A 22,686-nucleotide genomic window follows, 5' to 3' on the forward strand; every position below is an offset into this window, starting at 1 on the left:
TACCCCCACATTTCTTGTCCCCTTTAGCCCCAAGAGTTATATCTCATTTCTTCTTGAAATCAGACAACACTTTGGCCTCAATTACATTCTGTGGCAGTGAATTCCACACATTCACCACCCTCTGGGTGAAGGAATTTCTCCTCACCTCAGTTCTATAAGGTTTACCCCTTATCCTTAAACTATGACCCCCTAGTTCTGAACTCCCCCAGCATTGGAAATATTCTTTCTGAATCTATTCTGTCTAACCCTGTTAAAATTTTATACGTTTCTATAAGTCTCACTCTTCTAAACTCCAATAAGTATAATCCTAACTGACCTACCATCCAGAAATCAGGCTGGTAAACCTTTGCTGTACTCCCTGTATGAACAAAGAACAAAAACAGCCTGGGAAACAGGCCCTTCGGCCCAACGAGCCCACGCCGCTATCTTAACACCACCAGTCCCCCCTCCACCCATGACCCTTATCTAATGTTTTATGGCCGTCCCCATTGAGGGAAACTAATTTAGGGACAATTTATTACAGCCAATCAGCCTAATAGCACATCTTTGGGGTGTGGGAGGAAACCGGAGCACCCGGAGAAAACCCACGCAAGCACGGGGAGAATGCGCAAACTCCCACAGACATCAGCCCAAATCCACGTGTCTGTACAGCAATCAGTGATTGTCACTGATCTGTCGTCTTGCCCAGTATCTGGTCCAGTTTAAGCACACATTAACGACATGAAGCACTAGGCCAATCTCGAACAACCAAGAGCAGCCCAAGTACGACCCATCGCGTGCGTGCCCCTCGTTGGACACAAGGCAGACCGACTTAAAACCTGTGAATGAAGAAGAGAAAAAAAAAATCATTATTGTACCATATCCATTTACCTTACCAGGGACGCCCCAATGCTATTTAAACAATCTCCTATATCCACCCATCTCCAACCCACTCATGTGCCTGTCTAAGTTACTCTTAAACAACTCTAGCATGTTTGCCTCCACCACCTTACTTGGCAGAGCATTCCATACCCCCACTACCCTCTGTGTGAAAAACCTCCCTCTAATATCTGTGTTATACCTCTCCCCCCTCACCTTAAGCCCATGGCCCCTTGTCCTGTGTGTCTCTACCATAGGAAATAGCTTACCTCTGTTTATCTATACCCTTCATAATCTTATATACCTCTATTAGATCCCCCCCCTCAGTCGCCGTCTTTCAAGGGAAAAAAAGCCCCAATTTATTCAATCTCTCCTCATACCCCAGTCCTTCCATACCAGGCAACATCTTGGTAAACCTCCTCTGCACTCTTTCCAGAGTCTCCACGTCCTTCCGGTAGTAAGGCGGCCAGAACTGGACGCAGTACTCTAAATGCGGCCTAACTGACATTCTGTACAACTGCAACATTAGACTCCAGCTCTTATATTCTATACCCCTTCCTATGAAGGCTAATATACCACAGGCTTTCTTCACCACACTCTCCACTTGCACTGCCACCTTCAAAGACTTGTGCACTTGCACCCCCAGGTCTCACTGCAATTCTGTACTCTTTATGGGCTTATCCTTTATCATATAACTTCCCCCTACGTTATTCCGGCCAAATGCATCACCTCACATTTATCCGGATTAAACTCCATTTGCCATGTATCTGCCCAATATACCAGCCTATCAATATCCCGTTGTATTGCCAGACACTGCGCCTCACTGCCCGCCAATCCAGCCATCTTGGTGTCATCAGCAAATTTGCTGATCACACCACCTACTCCCTCTTCCAAATCATTTATATACACTACAAAGAGAAGAGGTCCCAGTACTGAGCCCTGCGACACACCACTAGTGACAGACCTCCAGCTAGAAAAGGACCCCTCCACTACTACTCTCTGACTCCTCTTTGCAAGCCAGTTCTCTACCCATCTAGATACCTGACCACGTATCCCATGAGCTTTAATCTTCTCTACCAACCTACCATGAGGGACTTTGTCAAACGCCTTACTGAAATCCATATAGACGACATCAGTGGCTCGTCCTTCGTCAACTGTTTTTGTCACCTCTTCAAAAAAATTCTACCGGATTTGTCAGGCAAGACTTCCCCTTTACAAAGCCATGCTACGTATCCTTAATCAGATCGCAACGTTCTAAGTGCTCATACATCCTATCCCTAAGAATCCTCTCCGTCAACTTGCCTACCACTGACGTTAAACTCACCGGCCTGTAGTTACCCGGGTTATCCCTCCTACCCTTTTTAAACAATGGTACCACGTTCGCTATCCTCCAGTCCTCTGGGACCTCACCTGTGTCCAAAGAAGAGACAAAGATTTGCGTCAGAGACCCAGCAATCTCATCTCTCGCCTCCCTAAGCAGCCTAGGATAAATGCCATCGGGCCCCGGAGATTTATCGGTTTTAATGCTACCTAAAAGCCCAAACGCTTCTTCCCTCGTAATCGATAGATCTTTCAATTGGTCTACCGCTTCCTCGATGACCGTACCAGACATCAAGCCCCTCTCCTTCGTGAATACCGACGCAAAGTATTCATTCAGGATCTCCCCCATTCCCTCAGCTTCTAAGCACAATTCCCCTCATCTGTCCCTGAGAGGACCGATTTTGCCCCTAGCCACCCTTTTGCTCCTAAGATAGGAGTAAAACGCCTTTGGATTCTCCTTAATCCTACCTGCCAAAGCCATCTCATGCCCCCTTTTTGCTCTCCTAACTCCCCTTTTGAGATCCCTCTTACTCGCTCTGTACTCCTCCAACGCTGTCTCCGTTCCCAGCTGCTTAGACCTGACATACACCTCTTGTTTCTTCCTAACCAGGTCTTCTATATCTCTAGTAATCCACGGCTCTCTAATCCTACCTTTCCCATCCTTCCTCCTAGCCGGTACATGCCTTTCCTGCACCCGTTGCCGTTTACCCTTGAAAGACTCCCACATGCCTAACGTGGTCTTGCCTTCCAACAGCCTATCCCAGTCTGTATCCCTAAGCTCCTGCCTAATCCGGCTGTATCTAGCCTTTCCCCAATTTAGCACCCTCCCCTTAGGACAGCACTCATCTTTTTCCATTCGTATCCTAAAGTAAACAGAGTTGTGGTCACTGTTAGCCACATGTTCACCTACCGCAACCTCAACCACCTGACCCGGCTCATTGCCCAGAACTAAATCCAGTATAGCCCCCTCTCTAGTTGGGCTATCTACATACTGCTGCAAGGACCCTTCCAATACACATCTTACGAATTCCTCCCCGTCTGAACCCCCAGCTCTAGGCACCTTCCAATCCACCCCAGGGAGATTAAAATCTCCCACTACAACAACCCTGTTCTTCCTACACTTGTCCAAAATGTCTTTACGTACACCCTCTTCCACTGCCCACGCGCTGTCGGGTGGCCTATAGTACACTCCTAGCATAGTAATGGCCCCCTTCCTATTCCTCAACTCCACCCACAGAAACTCAATTCCCAACCCCTCCATGTTATCTTCCCTCTGCATCGCTGTGATCTGCTCCCTAACTAAGAGCGCCACTCCCGCTCCTCTTTTCAACCCTCCCCTATCACGCCTAAAACACTTATACCCTGGAATATTTAGCTGCCAGTCCTACCCCTCCTTTCACCACATCTCTGTCACTGCCACCGCATCTAAATTCCTCGCGAACATCAAGGCCTTAAGTTCATCCGTCTTACCCGTCACACTCCTTGCATTAAAACAGATGCACCGAACACCCTCAGGCCCACTTGGATCCTCCTCCTCCTGGGAGATTTTCCTATCATCTAGACTTAACCTAACCTCCAACTCACTCCCACTCCCAGTGCCTGAGCTGTCTCCTCCCCACCCCCCCTCCATATTAGTTTAAACCCTGCCGAAACACTTCAGCTAACCTCCCAGCTAAAATATTTGTACCCTTCCTTCGTGAAGACTTCCCAATGGTCTAAAAACTAAAACCCTCAATTCTGCACCAATCCCTCAGCCACGCATTCAGCTGTAGGATCTCATTATTTTCATCCCTGCTAATACTGGGCACTGGCAGCAGCCCAGAGATCGCCACCCTGGAGGCCCTGCACTTCAGCCTGGCTCCCAACTCCCTGAACTGCCTACGTATTTCCCCCCTAATCTTCCTTCCTACGTCCTTCTCTCCTACGTGTATAATTACATCCGCCTCTTGGCCCTTCAAGATTTCCTCTACCCTCTCCGACACATCCTGTACCCCTGCTCCAGGGAGGCAGACTACCATCCTGGACTCCCGCTGCTGCCCACAGAACCGCCTATCAATTCCTTTAACCCTCCCGTCCCCCACCACTATCTCACATCCAGCCCCTTTCCTTCCCTCTGAGGCATTCCGGTCTTCCCCTCATGCCCTTTCTACCTCAGTTGGCGCCTTACCCCTGATATCTTGAGAGACTACCCCTGCGGTAGCCTTTGGAACATTACTCCTCTTCTTTTTCCCCTTCCTAACTGTAACCCACCCATTCGCCCCCGCCCCCCCCCCAGCTCTGGGATCCCCTCCTGAATGTGGTTACTATTCATTAGCACCTCATTTTCCCTAACTAAAAATAAATCCTCCAGCCTCAACTCCAGTTGCCTAACCCGGGCCCTCAAACGCTGCAACTCCAGACATTTGGTACAGATGTGGACTTTCCGGAGATGCGGTGTCCCCAGGAACTCCCACATATTGCACCTAACGCAGCTGACACGCCTCCCCAAGGACCCTGCCATTTATTTGACCACCCTTAGAGACTTATGGACACAAATGGAAAAATTTGACCAGTATCTCACCTTGCCTAAGCCTGCTCTCGCTTAAGCCCTGTGAGCCAAAGCCCTTGCAGTACTCACTCAGCACCCGCCTCACTCCGCTGCCCGCTGTCTATTGCAGCCTTATTTTTGTACTCCCATGCTCCCTTCCTGACTGCCTTTGCACCTAGGTCCCGCTACGGAAAGCGCAAACTACAAAAAAACCCCGCGAACCGGCAATGCAATTGAAAATAATAGTATACTCGCAGTTCAGACTCACCAGCCACCAGTACACTGCTCCGGAGAACAATGAGACTGATCCTCGGGTGAGTACCTGTTTTGTACTCTCGCGCTCCCTTCCCGACTGCCCTTGCACCTAGGTCCCGCTACGGAAAGCACAAACTACAAAAAAACTCCACGAACCGGCAGTGCAATTGAAAATAATAGCGCACTCGCAATTCAGACTCACCAGCCACCAGTACACTGCTCCGGAGAACAATGAGGTACGCTGCTCCGGAGAACAATGAGACAATATGACAAGAACATCCTTCCTCTGATCAGGACATGAAACTGCAAACAGTACCCCAGATGTGGCCTCATCAATGCCCTATACAATTGCAGCAAAGCATCCCTGTCCCTATGCTCAAATCCTCTTGCTATGAAGCCGACATACCATTTACTTCTTTACTGCCTGCTGTACCTGCGTGCTTACTTTCAACGACTGATGCACAAGGACTCCAAGATGGCGTTGAGTATCCACGTCTCTCAATTTGCATCCATTCAAATAATTATCTGTCATTATTGCTACCAAAATGGATAACCTTACATGATAATTACATATTATTGTGTTTGCCAGTTAGATTCACAGAAACATTATTAAACCAAGTTTGAACCTGAACCACAAGGAAATATGAGGTCAAGCGGTCAGAGGGCAGATTTTGAGGAGTGTATTGAAAAGAGGATGATACGGTAGGGAGGCTCAGAGAGGAAATTCCAGAGCTTCAGACCGAGGCAGTTGATGGTACAGCTGCAAATGGTGGACTGATTAAAATCCAGGATGTGAAGTGACAAGACCATGCAGGGTTTTGAAAACACGGGTGGGAAAATTAAAATTGAGACATTGCCTGTACTGTGTGTTACTACAGTATGATATTTCAAATGCTAAGATTTGGGTTTATTGCACTTAATTTATGGAATTTATTATAACATATGAATTAGGAGTAGGCCAATTGGTCCCTGTAGCCTGCTTTGCGTTCAAAATCACAGCTGATCTGAGGTCAACCCCACATTCCTACCTACCCTAAATATAAACATAAACCTATGATATTATGGAACCATGTATGGAAATCAAGACTGTGAAGAAATTCTAGATTTTCTGACAATCCTCTGCATACATTAACTGCAAAATATTCACTTCTTTCTTGGCACAGTATTATTATGCTGTTGCTTTTGAAAGCCTGCTTGGGAACAGGTTGTTCAACAAACCAAGCTGTTTCAACATTTGCCAGGTCGAGCAGATGATGATTCCATGATCAATTATCTCAACAGGTGACCATGCTTACAGGAGACATCGATAATATGCAGCCTTATTTAGAACATAGAAAACCACAGCACAAACAAGAGGTTATTGCTGACCTCTTTTCTGTGAGCACAAGATCTTGGCATTGCATCTACTGTTTTAAGCATCTTTAAGATTGTTTGAGGCATCTTTGCCTGCCAGATAATGCACCGCTCTGATGTGTAACAATGAATTCAAAATTCTTTTACAACTCTAGTTTCCTAACAATACATATAATCTAGAAATGCAATTTCTTTTGCAAATCATCTGATCATGAACAAAATAATATTTTGAGTTTTGTGGATTTTTCTTGTTTTCTAGATGATCTTCCAGAATTGAAAGCTGTAGAGACTGATAGAGCCATACCTGCAGCTTTCCAACTTAGCAGCGGAGTGTCTCATCAAGAATGCCTAAGGTCTACTCGAACCACGTGTACACCTAGATCATCTGATAGTGCCTTGCCGCCTTTCACTAGTGAATCTGGTGTGAATTGGCTCACTGAACTGGCTAATATAGCCACAAGTCCACAAAGTCCTCTCATGCAGTGCACGTTTTACAACAGGTATATGTATATAGCATTTCAGTCAGTGAAATAACTTCATTGGGATTGAAGATACAAGAATATTGCTATTGAACATAATTGTCAACACTAAGTGTCAGTGTGCACAATGCATACTTGGCATGTTATTTGTAGCAAAATGTGAATGTTATAAGTACCAGTATTGTATATGGAGTACAAATCAAGAACTAATGGGGGCTTTTCAGAAAGTACTGCAATAATCGTGAGAGCTTTTAATTCTCATAAAGAATAGACAAACCTAATTGGCAAAGGTAATCTGGAGGTTGAGGTTATCATGTTTTCAACACAGTTTGTTAGAACATTATGTTCTGGAACCAATTACAATAGGATATGTTATAATGAGACAGGATTAAATAGTGACCTCAGTGAAGGATCCACTAAGAGTGATGATTGTACGACAGAATTTCATATTTCATTTGAGGGTGAGAAATTTGGGTATGAAACAGTTATCAAACTTTAAGCAATTATAAATGTATGGAGTCAGAGTTGGCTGAAGTGGGCTGCAGAATAGGTTAAAAGGTAAGATGTAGAAAAACGATGGAAGATGGTTGCATAGATATTTCATACCTCTCAAAGAGATGTATTCCATTGAGAAAGAAAGACCATGAGAAGAATCCACCATCCGTGACTACAAAGGAAGTTAAGGACGATATGAAATTAAAAGAAAATTTGTACAGTGCTGTAAAGATTAATGGTAGGTCAGAAGATTGGGAAAATTTCAGAAATCAACAAAGAATGACTAAAATAAGAGTAATAATGAGGGAGAAATTTGAGCCTGGGGGAAAACTTGCAAGAAATATAACAAACAGTAAAAACTTCTACAAGGATTAAAAAAAGGAAAATCATGGCTAAAGGGAACATTGGTATTTTGTAGGTAAGGCTGGGTATTATTAATGGGAAGCAGGGAAATAGCAGAGACTTCGATTAATATTTTGCATCTGTCTTCACAGTAGAAAATACAAAATGCATCCCCAGAAAAGTAGAAATACAGGAAGGAAAAGGGAGGAAGGAATGTAAAACTTTCAAGACCAGTAGAGGAAAAGTACTAGGAAAACTAAAGATTGACAAGTCCTCTGGATCTGATGGCCTACACCCTAGTATCCTAGAGATAGTGGATGTACTATCTCTCAACTATTAACAATATGTATTAATGACTTGGATGAAGACTGTATTGTGGCCAATGTAAAGATAGGTAGGAGAGCAAATTATGATGAGGATAGAAAGCGCCTGCAAGGGGATATAGATAGGATAAGTCAGTTAGCAGAAGTTTGACAGATGGAGTGTAATATGGGAAAATGTGAGGTGGTCAACTTTGACAGGAAGAATTGGAAAGCAGAGAATTATTTAGATGGAGAGAAACTGCCAAATGCTCTGATACAGAGGGATCCAAATAATCTTGTACATAAATCATAACAAGTTAGCATGCAGATACAGCAAGTAATAAGGCATCTGGACTATTAGCCTTTGATTGCAAGGGGCGGGGGGTGGAGTATAAATTAGGGAAGTTTTGCTACAACTGTTCTACATCTTACCTAGAGTCCCATACCTGGAGTTCCATGAACAGTCCTGGTTTCCTTACTTAAAGAGGGATTGGAAGCAGTTCAAAGAAAGTTCACCAGGCTGATTCCTGGGATGAAGGGTCTCGTTGTTTGGAAGAATGATATGTGATCTTTTTGAAACATCAAGATTCTGAGGGGGGTTTAGAGGGGTAAATGCTGAGGGGATGTTTTGCCTTGTGGAAATCTAGAACTAGAGGTTTCCCTTGAAGATGGAGATGAGGATTTTTTTTTCTTGCGAGTTGTTGCTGGATCACTGAATATATTCAAGTCTGAATTAGCCAGATTTTGGATTGACAAGGGGGTCAAGGGTTATGGGATGTTAATGTGGCATTTCAGCGATGGTAATATGATTGGATGTCGAGAGGAGATCATTGGATTCTCTAGTTGGAGGTGGTCATTGCCTGGCACCTCTAGTGTGAATGGTATTTGTCACTTATCAGTGTAAGCTTAAATGTTGTCCAGGTCTTGCTCCATCTGGCAATGACTGCTTCAATATCTGAGGAATTGAGACTAGTACTGAGCATTGTACAATTATCAGCAAACGTCACTACTGAAGGGAAGGTCATTGATGAAGCAGTTGAAGCTGGCTTGGCCCAAGACACTACCTTGAAAAACTCCTGCAGTGATCTGCTGGATTTGAGATGATTGACCTTCAACAACCATAATCATCTTCCTTTGTACTAGGAATGACTCCAACCAATGGCAAGTTTTCCTCCTTATTCCCATTGATTCCAGTTTTGTGGGCTCCTTGATACCACACACAGTCAATTGCAGCTCTGACTCAAGGATAGTCACAGTCTCGTGAATTCTGCTCTTTTGTCCATATTTGCTGAGTGGAGCTGAATAGCCTTGGTGGAACCCGAACTGAATGACAGCAGGTTATTGCTAAACAAGTTCTGCTTGATAGTACTGGATGATCAGCTCACTAGAATAGATTAATGGGCAATAGTTGGCTGGGATGGATTAGTCCTGCTGTCTTTGGGCGGACGCACCAGGGCATCTTTCCACATTGGTGGGTAAATGCCAAGTTTATAGCTGTACTCAAACAGCTTGGCTAAGGGCGCACCTAATTCTGGAGTACAAGTCTCCAGTACTATTGCTGGAACCCATGACCTTTGCAGTGTCCAGTTGCTTTGGCCATTTTTGATGTCATGTGGAGTGCATCACTTTGGCTGAAGACTAGCATCTGTGATGCTGTGGACCTTGGGAGAAGACTGAGATGGATCATCCCCACCATGTTTCTGGCTGAGGATTGTTGCAAATGTTTCCACCTTGCCTTTTGCCTGTGCTGTGCTCTTCCATCCTCTTGTAGTCTTATTGTCCACCACCATTCATGACTGGATGTGGCAGGACTACAGAGCTTAGGCCTGAACCATCCATTGTGGAACTGCTTAACTCTGCCATACTCTACTTCCCTTATTTGGCATACAGGTAGTTAGTCCTGTGCTGTAGCTTCAGTAGGTTGATGCCTCATTTTTAGCTATACCTGGTGCAGCTCCTGACATGTCCTACTGATTCTTCATTGAGCCAGAGTTAACTTGTTGACTTGCGTAGAGTAGGCTATCCTAGGCCATGAGATTACAGATTTTAGTTGTATACAATAATTGTTGCTACTGATGACCTGCAGTGCTTTGTCCAGTTTTGAGTTCCGCCAGCTGTTCAAAATTTGTCACATTTGGCATTTTAGTAGTGCCATATGACACAATGGAGGGGTGAAGCTGGGACTTCCTCTCTTCAAGGACTGTGCAGTGGTCACTTGTTATGGACAGATGCGCCAGATAGAATGGTGAACCCAATGGTCAAGGGACAAGGGTATTCTTTCTTGGTTACCTCACTATCTCATACCTGCCACAGTCTAGCAGCTATGCCTTTTACTGACCTAGCTGGCCAAGTCTCAGTTGTGCTACTGAGCCACTCATGCTGATGCACATTCCTGCCCAGAGTACATTCTGTGTCCTTGCCCTCCTCGGTACTTCCTCCAAGCCATGTTTAACATGGAAGCATCCTAATTTATCAGCTAAGGCTGGAGAGGCAGTACATGGGAACCAGCAGGTTTCCCTGTCCATGTTTGATCTGATGCCGTGATTTCATGGGGTCCAGAATCAATGTTGAGAAATCCCTGGACCGCTCCCAATTGTATACTACTATGTCGCCACTTCTGCTGGGTCTGTCCTGTCAGTGGGGCAGGACGTACCGAAGAATGGTAATGGTGGTGTCTGTGGCATCGTCTGCAAGGTATGATTCCATCAGTATGACTACGTTTGATTGTTGCTTGACTAGTTGTGGGACAGCTCTCAAGATTTTGACACAAGCTTCCAGATGTTGTTAAGGAGGACTGTGCCATTGTCGTTCCCAGTGCTAGGTCCGTGTTGGCCTGGTTTTTGCAGTTGTTGGTTGAAATCTTTTGTAACTCACTAGATTCTGGGAAGATATCAGAGGATTAGAAATAGTGACTCCCTTGTTCAAAAAGGGACAAAGGCAGAGAATTATAGGCCAATTAGTTTAACATCTATTATTGGCAAGGTGCTGGTGTCAATAATCAAAGAGGAAATAACTAATCATTTAGAAAAGCTGAATATAATCAAACCTAGTCAATATGATTCTATGAAAGGTAAATCATGTTTGACAAATTTGCTCAAATTCTTTGAGGATGTAGTGTATTTAAATTTCCAAAACGCATCTGATAAGGTGCCGCATAAGAGGCTGGTTCATCAAGTAAAAGCCCATGGAATTGGAAGAAGTGCGTTGGCATGGATTGAAAACTGGCTGACACATACAAAAGAGAGAGTTTGGAATCAGTGGGTTCTTTTCAGAGTGGAACAATGTAATTAGTGGAGTACTGCAGGGATCAGTTCTTGGGCCCAATTGTTCACTATTTACATAATAACCTGGAGGAAGGAACAGAATGTAAGTTTTCCAAATTTGCCGATGGTACGAAGATAGGTGGAAGGGCATATTGTGATGAGGATATTGTGATTTTGCAATAGGATATAGATAGATTGGGTGACTAGGTGAAAACTTGGCAAATGGAGTTTAATTTGGGAAGTGTGAAGTCATGCACTTCAGTAGGAGGAATCAAAAGGCAGACTATTATCTAAATGGAGAGAGACTACAGATGAGCAAAGTACAGAGGGATCTAGGTGTTCTAGTGCATAAATCACAAAAAGCAATCAGGCAAGTCCAACAAGTAGTTTAGAATGCAAGTTGCATTTTGGCCTAGATTGCAAAGGGATTGGAGTTTAAAAATAGGAATATTTTGTTGCAGCTGTACATGTTGGTGAGGTCTCACCTGGAATACTGAGTACAGTTTGGTCCCCTCACCTGAAAAAAAGGATGTACTAACATTGGACAAAGGAGATTTGTCAGGCTAATTCCTGGGATGAGGGGGTTATTCAATCAAACAAGATTAAATAGTCTGGATCTGTATTTCTTGGAGATTAGAAGAGTGAGGGGTGACCTTATTCAAACATATAAGATCCTTAGGGGGTAGATGGTAAGATGTTTATCGTTAGTAGGAGAGTCTCGAAGAAGGGAACATAGCTTCAAGATAAAGGCTGGTATTTAAAACGGAAGTGCGTAGAAATTTCTTCTTGCAGAAGGTGGTGAATCTCTGGAATTCTGTACCCCGAAGGCTAGTAGAGACTGGATCATTACAAACGTTTAAAGTGGCGGTGGATAAATATTTGATAATTTGAGGAATTGAGAGTAATGGGGAAATGGCACAGAAAAGGAGTTGAGGCCGGCATAGATCAGCCATGATTGTATTGAATGGTGGGGCAGGTTTGAAAGGTCTGTTAGCCTACTCCTGCTTCTATTTCTTGTGTTCTTGTGTTTAGTTCTAGGTCAGCTCTTAAGCTAGTTTTAAACTGTGGGTCTGAGAATCCAGTCGAGAAACTCTGGAATATATCTTGCCTCTCTTTTATACCCCTCCTGCACTTCTCCCCCATCAAGTTTCCAATGGAGTCACCTGAGACTGTAGGGGTGTTTTTCCATAATATCATGCAGCTTAGCACAGAGAAGACCTAAACTGATCTTGCATTTCTCCCTGAAATAAGAAAGTAGATTTTGTTTTTTTGGGAAAAAAAAGCCAGCTGAAATTTATTTTGTTATATAATTGGAAAACACTTTGAATAAAAGCATTTATCCCCAATATTTCCGAATAAAAATTGTATAATTTTTAAAAATGTAAGGATCACAGTTTTCTGATTAAAGCTACAGTTTCACTTTTTCCAAATGCCCCACTCTGGCCCACCTCACCTAGTAGCTTCACACTGTCCTAGTGTAGCTGTATTCATTTTAATGAAATTATAAGTTTAGACCAATAAAATCTGGATTATGTTTGTTCAAGAAAGTGTGCATGTTGTACGTTAATTTTCAACATATTGTTACATTTATGTTTTTCCAGATCTCCAATGCATATAGTGGCCACAAGTAAAAGTTTACATTCCTACGCTCGTCCTCCTCCAGATGTCTCAGAAAATGAAACTAACCTCTCCACAAGTCATTGGGAAGGACAGACCACTATAAAGCGAGAAAGGGTGTGTTTGTTTAACATTGTCAGACTTGATTTGTAAATATACGTGATTGTCTTGCCTGTATAGAAGAGAGACATGATAATGTTGTTAATATAAGTTTTTAATATTCATATTAGTTATAGCTCTACATATTATAATTCATCTGCATTATGCTGTCTGTGAAAGCTTTCTAATTTGAACTGAGAATTGATTTTATCCAGGAGCCAAAATACCTGGCAAATCAGTTGGAAGGGAAAGTACATAATATATACTTTCTCCATTTAATTAGTTTCAGTTGTGGAGTTGGTGAAAGGATAATATTTTTTGCCTTATTTTGCAACAGGCAAGCAGTGAATCAGAGTCAGACATCTTCTGTTTATCATCTCTGTCAGATGATGATGAACTTGGCTGGTCGCATTCATGGCCACAAACGGCATGGAACTGCTTCATGAAAGGTAAGGCTTTATTTACAGTGATTCATTAAAGTTAAGAAGTTATGCATCAGAATGCTTGTATGAATGGTATTGGACATGAAAATAGGTTATAATTTTAGCAACCACGGCATTTTTTTAATATTATACACAGTGTTCACTCCAGAGTTTCTACTTGTGTAATCTAGTTTTACTTGCTGTTCCAGGGACACGATTGCGCTTCCAGAAGGGTGAGGTTAGAGACTGGCAAGATGTTGAAGAATTTGCAAAACTGGAAATGAAGACTGAGGATGAAAAAGCTTTGAAAAACCACACACAAAAGGTGATCGTTTTGTTCTACTTGTTTTATCTTAAATTTTAGAATCATTTATGGATTTTTGCAGCATCACAATGTAAAACTACTTGTGAAAAGTGTTTAAATAATTTATTAATGTTCTGGAGAATTAATCCAGCATTGATATTTTAGTTTAAAAAAACATGTCAGCATCCCAGAACAAGTGTTTGTCAAGGTATTTATCTTAGTGTGGCATATAGTGGTTCACTTCTATGTTAGGAAACTAGTAACTCTCAGTTGCTGTTAAACTATTCCTACTTCTGGTTCTTTAATCAAGGAAATAAATCATGTGTACTGCACTGAGATGCATACTGTTGTCTGTTTTACATTGATGGAAAAAGACAATATGTGCTTGATGTAATAGTAACATCACTGCTCTGGCAGGAGTTCAAACTTTGTATGAGTTCTGCATGTGTTTTTACTTTTAGTTAAAAAGCTGATCAGTGCAATCTACACAACACCTCGTGTTTAACGCCATTTTACATACACTCAAACTTCACCGAGAACCAAATCTCAGAATTTTAAATTACTTTTAAAGGCAATAAATTTAAGTATTATTATACATGCCCAAACATGTAATACTTTAAGTGAAAATATAATTAACAAATCATTATAGTTTAATTTCTGATTACTAGTCTTCGACATGAGTGTGTCTTTGATGTGGTTTGGGATCCGATGGGCTAAAGTTAGTAGCTCGTACAGAAACAGTTTCCTTTGGCCTTAGGAATGAGATTTTTGAGAGTGAAATGCATTGCTTAACGGGTTTTCCATTACATTGCATTTTTTGTTTTAGGAGTTGAATGCTAGGTTTTTTAGTGTATTCATGAGAAGTCTTTCTCTCTTACTATGGAAGCAAACTTGTTACTCCTGACTTAAAAAAGAACTAAAGCTGATATATAAGGAATGAACATTGTCTAATTTTTCCCACATGTTGGAAGGTTAATCTCTAACAACCAGTGGTTATGGTGAGAAATAATTGATTGTGCCTTTAAGATGTCTCTGAGGTTAATTCAGTAAAACATTGCATTGTTAGGTGCATACACTTTTATTCAGGGAAGGTATTAGTAATAATAAATATTGAGTATAAATTTGAAGTCATGACTTCCAGGACTCAAGTGAGGTTCTTTAATTTTTACCTCTGAAGTTCTCCCTGATGTGGGTGTTTTGAAAGGCTCTTTGGAGAGGGAAGGAGAAATGCTTAACTGTAAAAGGAGAACAGAAAGTATATTTTTGGTGTAGTAAATCTTTTGCAAACATACAATCCCATCAACAAGATAATTTTTGGGGGCCTCTGCAGAAATTCATTCAGCACCAACACACAGGGAAGAGTATTCAGAAGTGGGAGATGTTTTGTTACTGAGCTGTAATAATATTTTCTCTCTGTTTCATGGGCTAAATGTGATGTTAAAAAAGTTTCTTTTGTTCCACAGAAATATCGATATGGATCCGATGGGCTAAAGTTAGTAGCTCATACAGAAACAGTTTCCTTTGGACGTTCAGTACTGAAATTAACCTTTGACCCTGGCAAGTCACAAGCTGGCAAATTGACCGTAGAGTGCAGATTGGATCACCCCTTCTACGTGAAAAACAAAGGTCAGATATATACCATCGGTATTATAATTATTTTGTTTGCTAATTGCCAACAGTGTGGTATAGCTAAAAACATTTTTCTGCCAAAATATGGAATACAGATTTTTTTTCTTTTTTTTAAATAAATACAGGATGGTCTTCCTTTTACCCCAGCTTAACAGTGGTTCATCATGGAATTCCGTGTTGTGAAATGGAAGTTGGAGATGTTTGTCTACCTCCTGGGCATCCAGATGCCAACAATTTTGATGATTCTGGAGTTTTTGACACGTTTAGGAGGTGACAAAATATATTTGACTTGATGTTTTTATTTACAAAAGTTATGTTTTAGCTTTAATATAGTGGGCCGTGACATTTTCGAAATAGAATGACTTGCACTGGAGATAATTTGAGTTTAGCTGCTTTTTTAAATGTTGTAAATCTTATAAATATGTAAAATTATAGAATTTCATATTAAGGAGGTATGAGAACTAATAAAACTAAAAACAGGGAAATTTCCTGAATGATCATCAATTCTAGGTTAATTGTTTCATTGGAGCCAGGTACAGCTAGAATTCCACTTTCACTGTTGCTCGTAAGAACCAAAGACAGATTGGAAATTTAAATTCAGAAAGTTAAAATTTGTGTCTTGATCTTCACAGTTGTTCTCAAGTTGGTTTTATCTTCTAAAATATTACTTTATTGTAATTTCGAATAGTTATTGATGCTGTGATTTATTATTGCTGAGTAAATCTGGGAATCAAATTAAAAAGCAGAACCGACAAGGTGGTTATCTCTGGATTACTACCTGAACCGCGTGCAGATGGACATAGGGTAAATAGGATTAAAGAGATGAATGGGTGGCTCAGGGATTGGTGTGGGAGGAATGGGTTTGAATTTATGGGGCATTGGCACCAGTATTGGGGTAGGTGGGACCTGTTCAGATGGGATGGTCTTTGTCTGAACCGTGCTGGGATCAGAGTCCTGGCGAATCGTATAACTAGGGGGGTGCAGGGGTAGGAGAAATTACAATGTCTAATGTAAAAGAGAGGGTATGGGCATGGGAAAATGTTGAGGATGTCCCAATAATAAAGGGAGTAGGGGGCATGAGAAAGGTTGGTAGCGTTCCTTCAAATAGGGTACAGATAAAGGCTGGGATAAAGACATTTTACCTGAATGCACGAAGCATTCGGAACAAAGTGAATAAGCTGGTGGCACAGATCAGCACAAATGGATATGATCTGGTGGCCATTACAGAAACGTGGTTGCAGGGTGACAGGGACTGGGAGCTGAATGTCCAGGGGTATCAAGTGTTTAGGAAGGATAGAAGGGTGGAAAGAGGCGGCGGGGGGGAGGATTGTGGGTGGTAGCTCTGTTGATTAAGGATAATATCAGGGCAGTAGTAAGGGAAGATATAGGCTCCAAAAAGCAAAACGTGGAACCGTTGTGGGTGGAGATAAGGAACAGTAAGGAGACGAAGACGCTGGTGGGTGTGATCTATAGGCCCCCAAATAATGACTTGGAGGTGGGGCGGGCTATAAACAAGCAAATAAATGATGCGTGCAGAAATGGAACGGCGATAATTATGGGGGATTTCAATCTGCATATTGATTGGTTGACCCAAGTCGGACGCGGTGGACTTGAGGAAGAGTTCTTGGAATCCTGTAGGGATAGTTTCCTTGAACAGTGTGTGACGGAACCAACGAGGGAGCGAGCTATCTTAGATCTGGTGTTGTGTAACGAGGCAGGAAGAATTAGGGATCTTGTTGTGAGTGATCCTCTTGGGACGAGCAATCATTGTATGGTTGAGTTTTTGATGCAGATGGAGGATGAGAAAGTAGGGTCCCGAACCTGTGTCCTCTGTTTGAACAGAGGGGCGTATTTTAGGATGAGAGAGGAATTGGCAAATGTAGATTGGGGGCGCAGATTGCTCGGTAGGACAGCTGAGGAACAGTGGAGGATCTTTAAGGAGATCTTTTTCGGTGCTCAGCAGAAATATATTCCGATGATAAAGAAGGAATGTAGGAGAAGGGATAATCAGCCATGGTTATCGAAGGAAATAAAGGAGAGTATTAAATTAAAAGCTGATGCGTTTAGAGTGGCTAAAAGTAGTGGGCGAGTAGAAGATTGGGAGAGGTTTAAAAATCAACAAAGAATGACTAAGAAGTTGATAAAAGGAAGGGTAGACTATGAAGCTAAACTAGCACTAAATATAAAAAGGGACAGTAAGGGTTTTTACAAATATATAAAGAGGAGGAGGCTGGCTAGAGTGAATGTTGGACCCTTAGAGGATGAGAGGGGGATTTAGTGGTGGGAGATGAGGAAATGGCTGAGGCCTTAAATAAGTTTTTTTGCCTCGGTCTTCATGGAGGAGGACGTGAATAGTTTGCCGGATATTAAAGATAGAAGGATGGTAGGAGTTGAGGGCCTGAATGCGTTTACTGTCACGAGAGAGGTAGTGCTTGATCGACTAGTGGGACTGATGGTGGACAAGTCCCCAGGACCGGATGGAATGCATCCCAGGGTTCTGAAGAAAATGGTAGAGGTGATAGTAGATGCCTTAGTGATTATTTACCAAACTTTGCTGGATTCCGGGGAAGTGCCGGAAGATTGGAATACAGCTAATGTTATGCCGCTGTTTAAAAAAGGCAGGGAATTACAGGCCGGTTAGTTTAACGTCTGTTGTTGGAAAAATGCTTGAATCCATCATCAAAGAAGAAATAGCGAGGCACCTGGAAAGGAATGGTTTGATAGAGCACATGCAGCATGGATTCGTTAAGAGGAAGTCGCGTTTGACGAATTTATTGGATTTCTATGAGGATGTGACTAGTGCAGTAGACAGAGGGGAACCGGTGGATGTGGTGTTTCTCGATTTTCAAAAGGCATTTGATAAGGTGCTGCACAAAAGGTTGCTTCAGAAGGTTAGGGGGCATGGAGTTGGGGGTAAGGTGTTAGCGTGGATAGAAGATTGGTTGCCTAATAGGAGGCAGAGAGTTGGTATCAATGGGTGCTATTGTGATTGTCGGTTGGTGACTAGTGGAGTGCCACAGGGATTGCTGCTGGGGCCTCAGCTATTTACCATTTATATAGATGATCTGGTGGAGGGGGCTGAGTGTAGGGTGATGAAATTTGCTGATGACACGAAGATGAGTGGAAAAGCAAATTGTGCGGAGGGTGTGGAAAGTCTGCAGAGGGACCTCGATAGGCTGAGCAAGTGGGCGAGGACCTGGCAGATGGAGTACAATGTTAGCAAGTGTGAGGTTATCCACTTTGGCAGGAATAATAGTAGGAGAGATTACTATTTAAAGGGTGAAAAGCTGCAGCATGCTACGGTGCAGAGGGACCTGGGGGTCCTTGTGCATGAGTTGCAGAAACCCAGTCTGCAGGTGCAGCAGGTGATCAAGAAGGCAAATGGGATGCTGCCTTTATAGCGAGGGGGATAGAATATAAAAGCAGCGAGGTCTTGCTGCAACTGTACAGGGCACTGGTGAGGCCGCAGCTGGAGTACTGTGTGCAGTTTTGGTCGCCGCACTCGCACAAGGATATTTTGGCCTTGGAGGGAGTGCAGAGGAGGTTCACTAGGCTGATACCGGAGATGAGGGGGTTGGACTATGAAGAGAGACTAAATAGACTGGGTCTGTACTCGTTGGAGTTTAGAAGGATGAGGGGGGATCTTATAGAGACGTATAAGATAATGAAAGGGATGGATAGGGTAGAAGTAGAGAGATTCTTCCCGCTCAGAAAGGACAGCAGGACTTGAGGGCACAGCCTCAAGATAAGGGGGGGCAGTTTAGAACGGAGTTGAGGAGGAACTTCACTCAAAGGGTGGTGAATCTCTGGAATTCTCTGCCTGTTGAAGTGGTGGAGGCTACCTCGCTAAATATATTTAAGACACAGGTAGATAGGTTTTTGACAGACAAGGGAATTAAGGGTTATGGGGAGAAAGTGGGAAAGTGGAACTGAGCCACTTCAGATCAGCCATGATCTTTTTGAATGGCGGGGCAGGCTCGAAGGGCTAGATGGCCTACTCCTGCTCCTATTTCTTATGTTCTTAAATAATTTTAACATTTCAAGTTAATTACAGAACTGCAAACTTACTTTGTTTCAAACTCTGTTAACCTTTGGTGCAGTGTGCTGTATGGTGGAGGTACGTTTGTACCAAATGTTTTTCCCATGTGCTGAGCTTTTGATCTTGACATATAGCTTCAGAGAACTGCAAAACTGAGGATAGGCAACTCCTCAGAAAATAGAAGGCAAAATCAGCAGGCAGTTAACTTGATGCAATTCTGTTGCACATTATAATTGTTGCATTTTGGGAATATTTGCTTAAGTCTTCTGTTGGATTGTTTGCTTTCCCCTCAGACCAATTTTGGGTAAACATAAATGAGAATCCTTTTAAGAACAGAATTTATGAAACAAAATGAAAAGCTGGATATTAAAAAATATATATACGATATGTGTATCTAAACATTAACTATTTTCCTGTACTCTATGTGCAAAGGTTTTTTTTTACAAGCTTTAATACAACGTACATCTGTATCTTGGTTTGTATGCAATTGGCCAAACTATTTTGCAGTTTATTTTGTTTTAAGGGATCAGAAGGTGCTATATTTAGATGGAGGTTTATTTTCTAATTGAAAACATCATTTTTTGCTGTTACTGTTTTTCCAAGGCTATTTGCATTGTTTAATTTTCACACCCATCAACCATAAGAATCTTCACAATTGGACTCTAGATTGTGTTTAAAGACCCCAAGAGCCAAGGTACTTTGCAACTTTTTTTTTAAAAAAAGAAAAAATCATTTTTGTTTCTACTTCTGGAGTACAAGGTTTTTTTAAAAAAAATCACCACTTTGACAAAGCCCTGTAACATTTCTGATTTATAAATGAGGGTTACAGCTCTGTGCAAGGCACAGTTGTCATGAGCAATCATGCCTCTTTCTCCCTGTCTCATCTTCCTTCAGGCATTTCCTTTGTTGGCTGTCTCATCTCCTTTTTCTGTTAGAAAATGTGTTGGTAGTATATTGGCAAAGAAATATAGTTGCTTGGACATTGGAGTTCCTCTGCAGTAGACTTCAAGGAGGCTGGAATGCAAAACTGGCAGGAATATAATTATAATGTGACAAGTTTACACAAGCAGTATTCAAAATAATTTTGTACATAGGGAATTTTTAATGGGACAAAAATTCCTTTTTGCATGTATATAGTTCTGCTAACTCCTCTTACTGTTACAAGTAGACAGTATGATCGTGCTCACCGTACTGAATAAACGGCCTTACAAACACTACCATATATGTTTAAATTTTATTGCAGTAGCTGTAGCTCTGCTGATATCTCATGAAATTTTTTGATTGAATTATTGCAATTTTAAAACCAAAGAAATGAAAAGAAAGGGGTTGCTAAAATTAATCATTATCCTTTGTATAAAAATTCCACAACGTTAAGACTCTCTTATAGCTTATTTCAAGTTCAGTGCAACAGGTTTGGCACTGAAGAATGTTTAGCACGACTTATCAGCCCAATGTAGATTAGCATTCCATTTGAATTTCCATACTTCTGGAACAACTTCATATAGTGCAAATCTATCATGTAACTTTTTAGTTCCCTTGGATTTTATGTTCCCTTATCCCCTTGCCCTCCAATCATTTCATGCTTGATTCTTTGCTGTGAGGAGGCGATGGTAGTCATGATGTAGAGATGCCGGCGTTGGACTGGGGTAAACACAGTAAGAAGTCTCTCAACACCAGGTTAGAGTCCAACCAGTTTATTTGATAGTAATCTCACAAGCTTTCGGAAACTGTGTTCCTTTGTCAGATGTATGGAAGGTTCTGATCAGAGAAGGGCATATCGAGTCACACACAGTTGACAGAATACTGATCAGAATGCAAGTCTTTACAGCTAACCTGCTATTCAAGTCTTAAAGATGCAGACAGTGTGAGTGGAGATAGCATTAGCACAGGTTAAAGAGATGTGTATTGTCTCCAGACAGGACAGTAAGTGAGATTTTACAAGCCCAGCCAAGTCATGGGGGTTACAGATAGTGCAATTTGAGCCCAAGCTCATGTGTACGGAACTTGGCTATCAAGTAAAGACTTGCATTCTAATCAGTATTCTGTAAACTGTATGTGACTTTATATGCCCTTCTCTGATCAGAACCTTCCACACACCTGACGAAGGAACACCGTTTCTGAAAGCTTGTGAGATTACTATCAAATAAACTGGTTGGACTCTAACCTGGTGTTGTGAGACTTCTTACTGTGAGGAGGTACAGAGGAGAATTATGGGGTGTGGACCAGGATGCGTGGATGCAAGATTTTATTAAAGTAGACAAGAAGACAGATTGCAATTTGGGAAGTAGAGAATTTGAGTTGGTTGGAATGCAAGAATTTCCCTGAAATGTTGGACAAGGAGCTAGGAATGTGAATTTGAGGTACTGCAGCACCATCAATTGTGGGACACAGCACCAAATGACCTTTTTTGGAGATGATTCCATGACTAATGTAGATACAGGAAGGTAAAATGGGGAAAAGTTAACATACAGATGAGAAAACTGTAACAATGAGAGAAATTTTATCAAAAGAAGTATGCACGGATACAAGATTTTTAATATTGCATTACTCAAGCCAATACTGTCTATGCATGACAAGCGGTTGGAAATTCTACTGGATATGTAATGTTCCAGCTAGACATTCTATTTAATAACTGCAAGTATTTTTTGGAAACAAATTATGAATTTAGTAAAACTTAAAACTTATTATCTTGCACTGTGTTACAGCTATGATTTTACACCACTGGATTCCTCTGCTGTTTATGTACTGAGTAGTATGGCTCGTCAGCGTCGTGCTTCCCAGACGAGTGGAAGCACCAGCAGTCCAGACTGTGAAAAATCAGAATGGATGACAGGCTCTGTGCCTTCTGGATCACCATACCTGCCTTGTAATTCTTATAATAAATCCAGTAAAAGTCTAACCTCAGGGACCGCAAGCCAATTGAGCACCACTTCTCCCACAAATATCAAATGCAAGAGACCAATGAATGCCTTCATGCTCTTTGCCAAAAAGTATAGGGTTGAATACACTCAGATGTACCCAGGAAAAGATAACAGGTTAGTAATAATTCACTTTCAATTATAAAACTGGTAGATTTTATAAAATAAGTGAAATAAAACAATTATGTTGCTTTTATTATTGACATTTTTACAAAGCTGTACCTTCTATTGTGATATATTCTTGCTATGGCAATTTCTTGATTTATTTTGTGTGCCGGGGTCAGATAGAGAATGGGAAAACAGAAGGTTGCTGTAGCTTTACCAGTTTTCATATTTTTGCCTTTCATATAGGTAACTTTTTAAGATACTTTGTGCTACCCCAGATTGATAAAAAAGCTAATAAATATTGTAGAGAATTGCATTCTTTTATTTCTCTCTGCATTCTTAAGTGTTGTGAATGCAGG

The 22,686-nt window shown here is 41.8% G+C and overlaps 1 protein-coding gene across 3 annotated transcripts in view; it reads left to right on the plus strand.

The window, feature by feature from the left end:
- hbp1 (HMG-box transcription factor 1) overlaps window positions 1–22,686 on the plus strand; it is a 49,661-nt gene that overhangs the window by 10,641 nt on the left and 16,334 nt on the right. For all 3 annotated transcript variants that reach the window (XM_080207335.1, XM_080207337.1, XM_080207336.1), the window contains exons 3-9: window positions 6,573–6,813; window positions 12,796–12,928; window positions 13,248–13,359; window positions 13,542–13,657; window positions 15,100–15,262; window positions 15,391–15,535; window positions 22,010–22,339. In XM_080207335.1, the coding sequence (XP_080063461.1) occupies window positions 6,573–6,813; window positions 12,796–12,928; window positions 13,248–13,359; window positions 13,542–13,657; window positions 15,100–15,262; window positions 15,391–15,535; window positions 22,010–22,339 (1,240 nt within the window). The remainder of the gene's footprint in view (window positions 1–6,572; window positions 6,814–12,795; window positions 12,929–13,247; window positions 13,360–13,541; window positions 13,658–15,099; window positions 15,263–15,390; window positions 15,536–22,009; window positions 22,340–22,686) is intronic.

This window comes from Carcharhinus amblyrhynchos, chromosome 19 (assembly GCF_965287045.1).
Source record: "Carcharhinus amblyrhynchos chromosome 19, sCarAmb.v2.hapA, whole genome shotgun sequence".
NCBI classification, from domain to species: domain Eukaryota; kingdom Metazoa; phylum Chordata; class Chondrichthyes; order Carcharhiniformes; family Carcharhinidae; genus Carcharhinus; species Carcharhinus amblyrhynchos.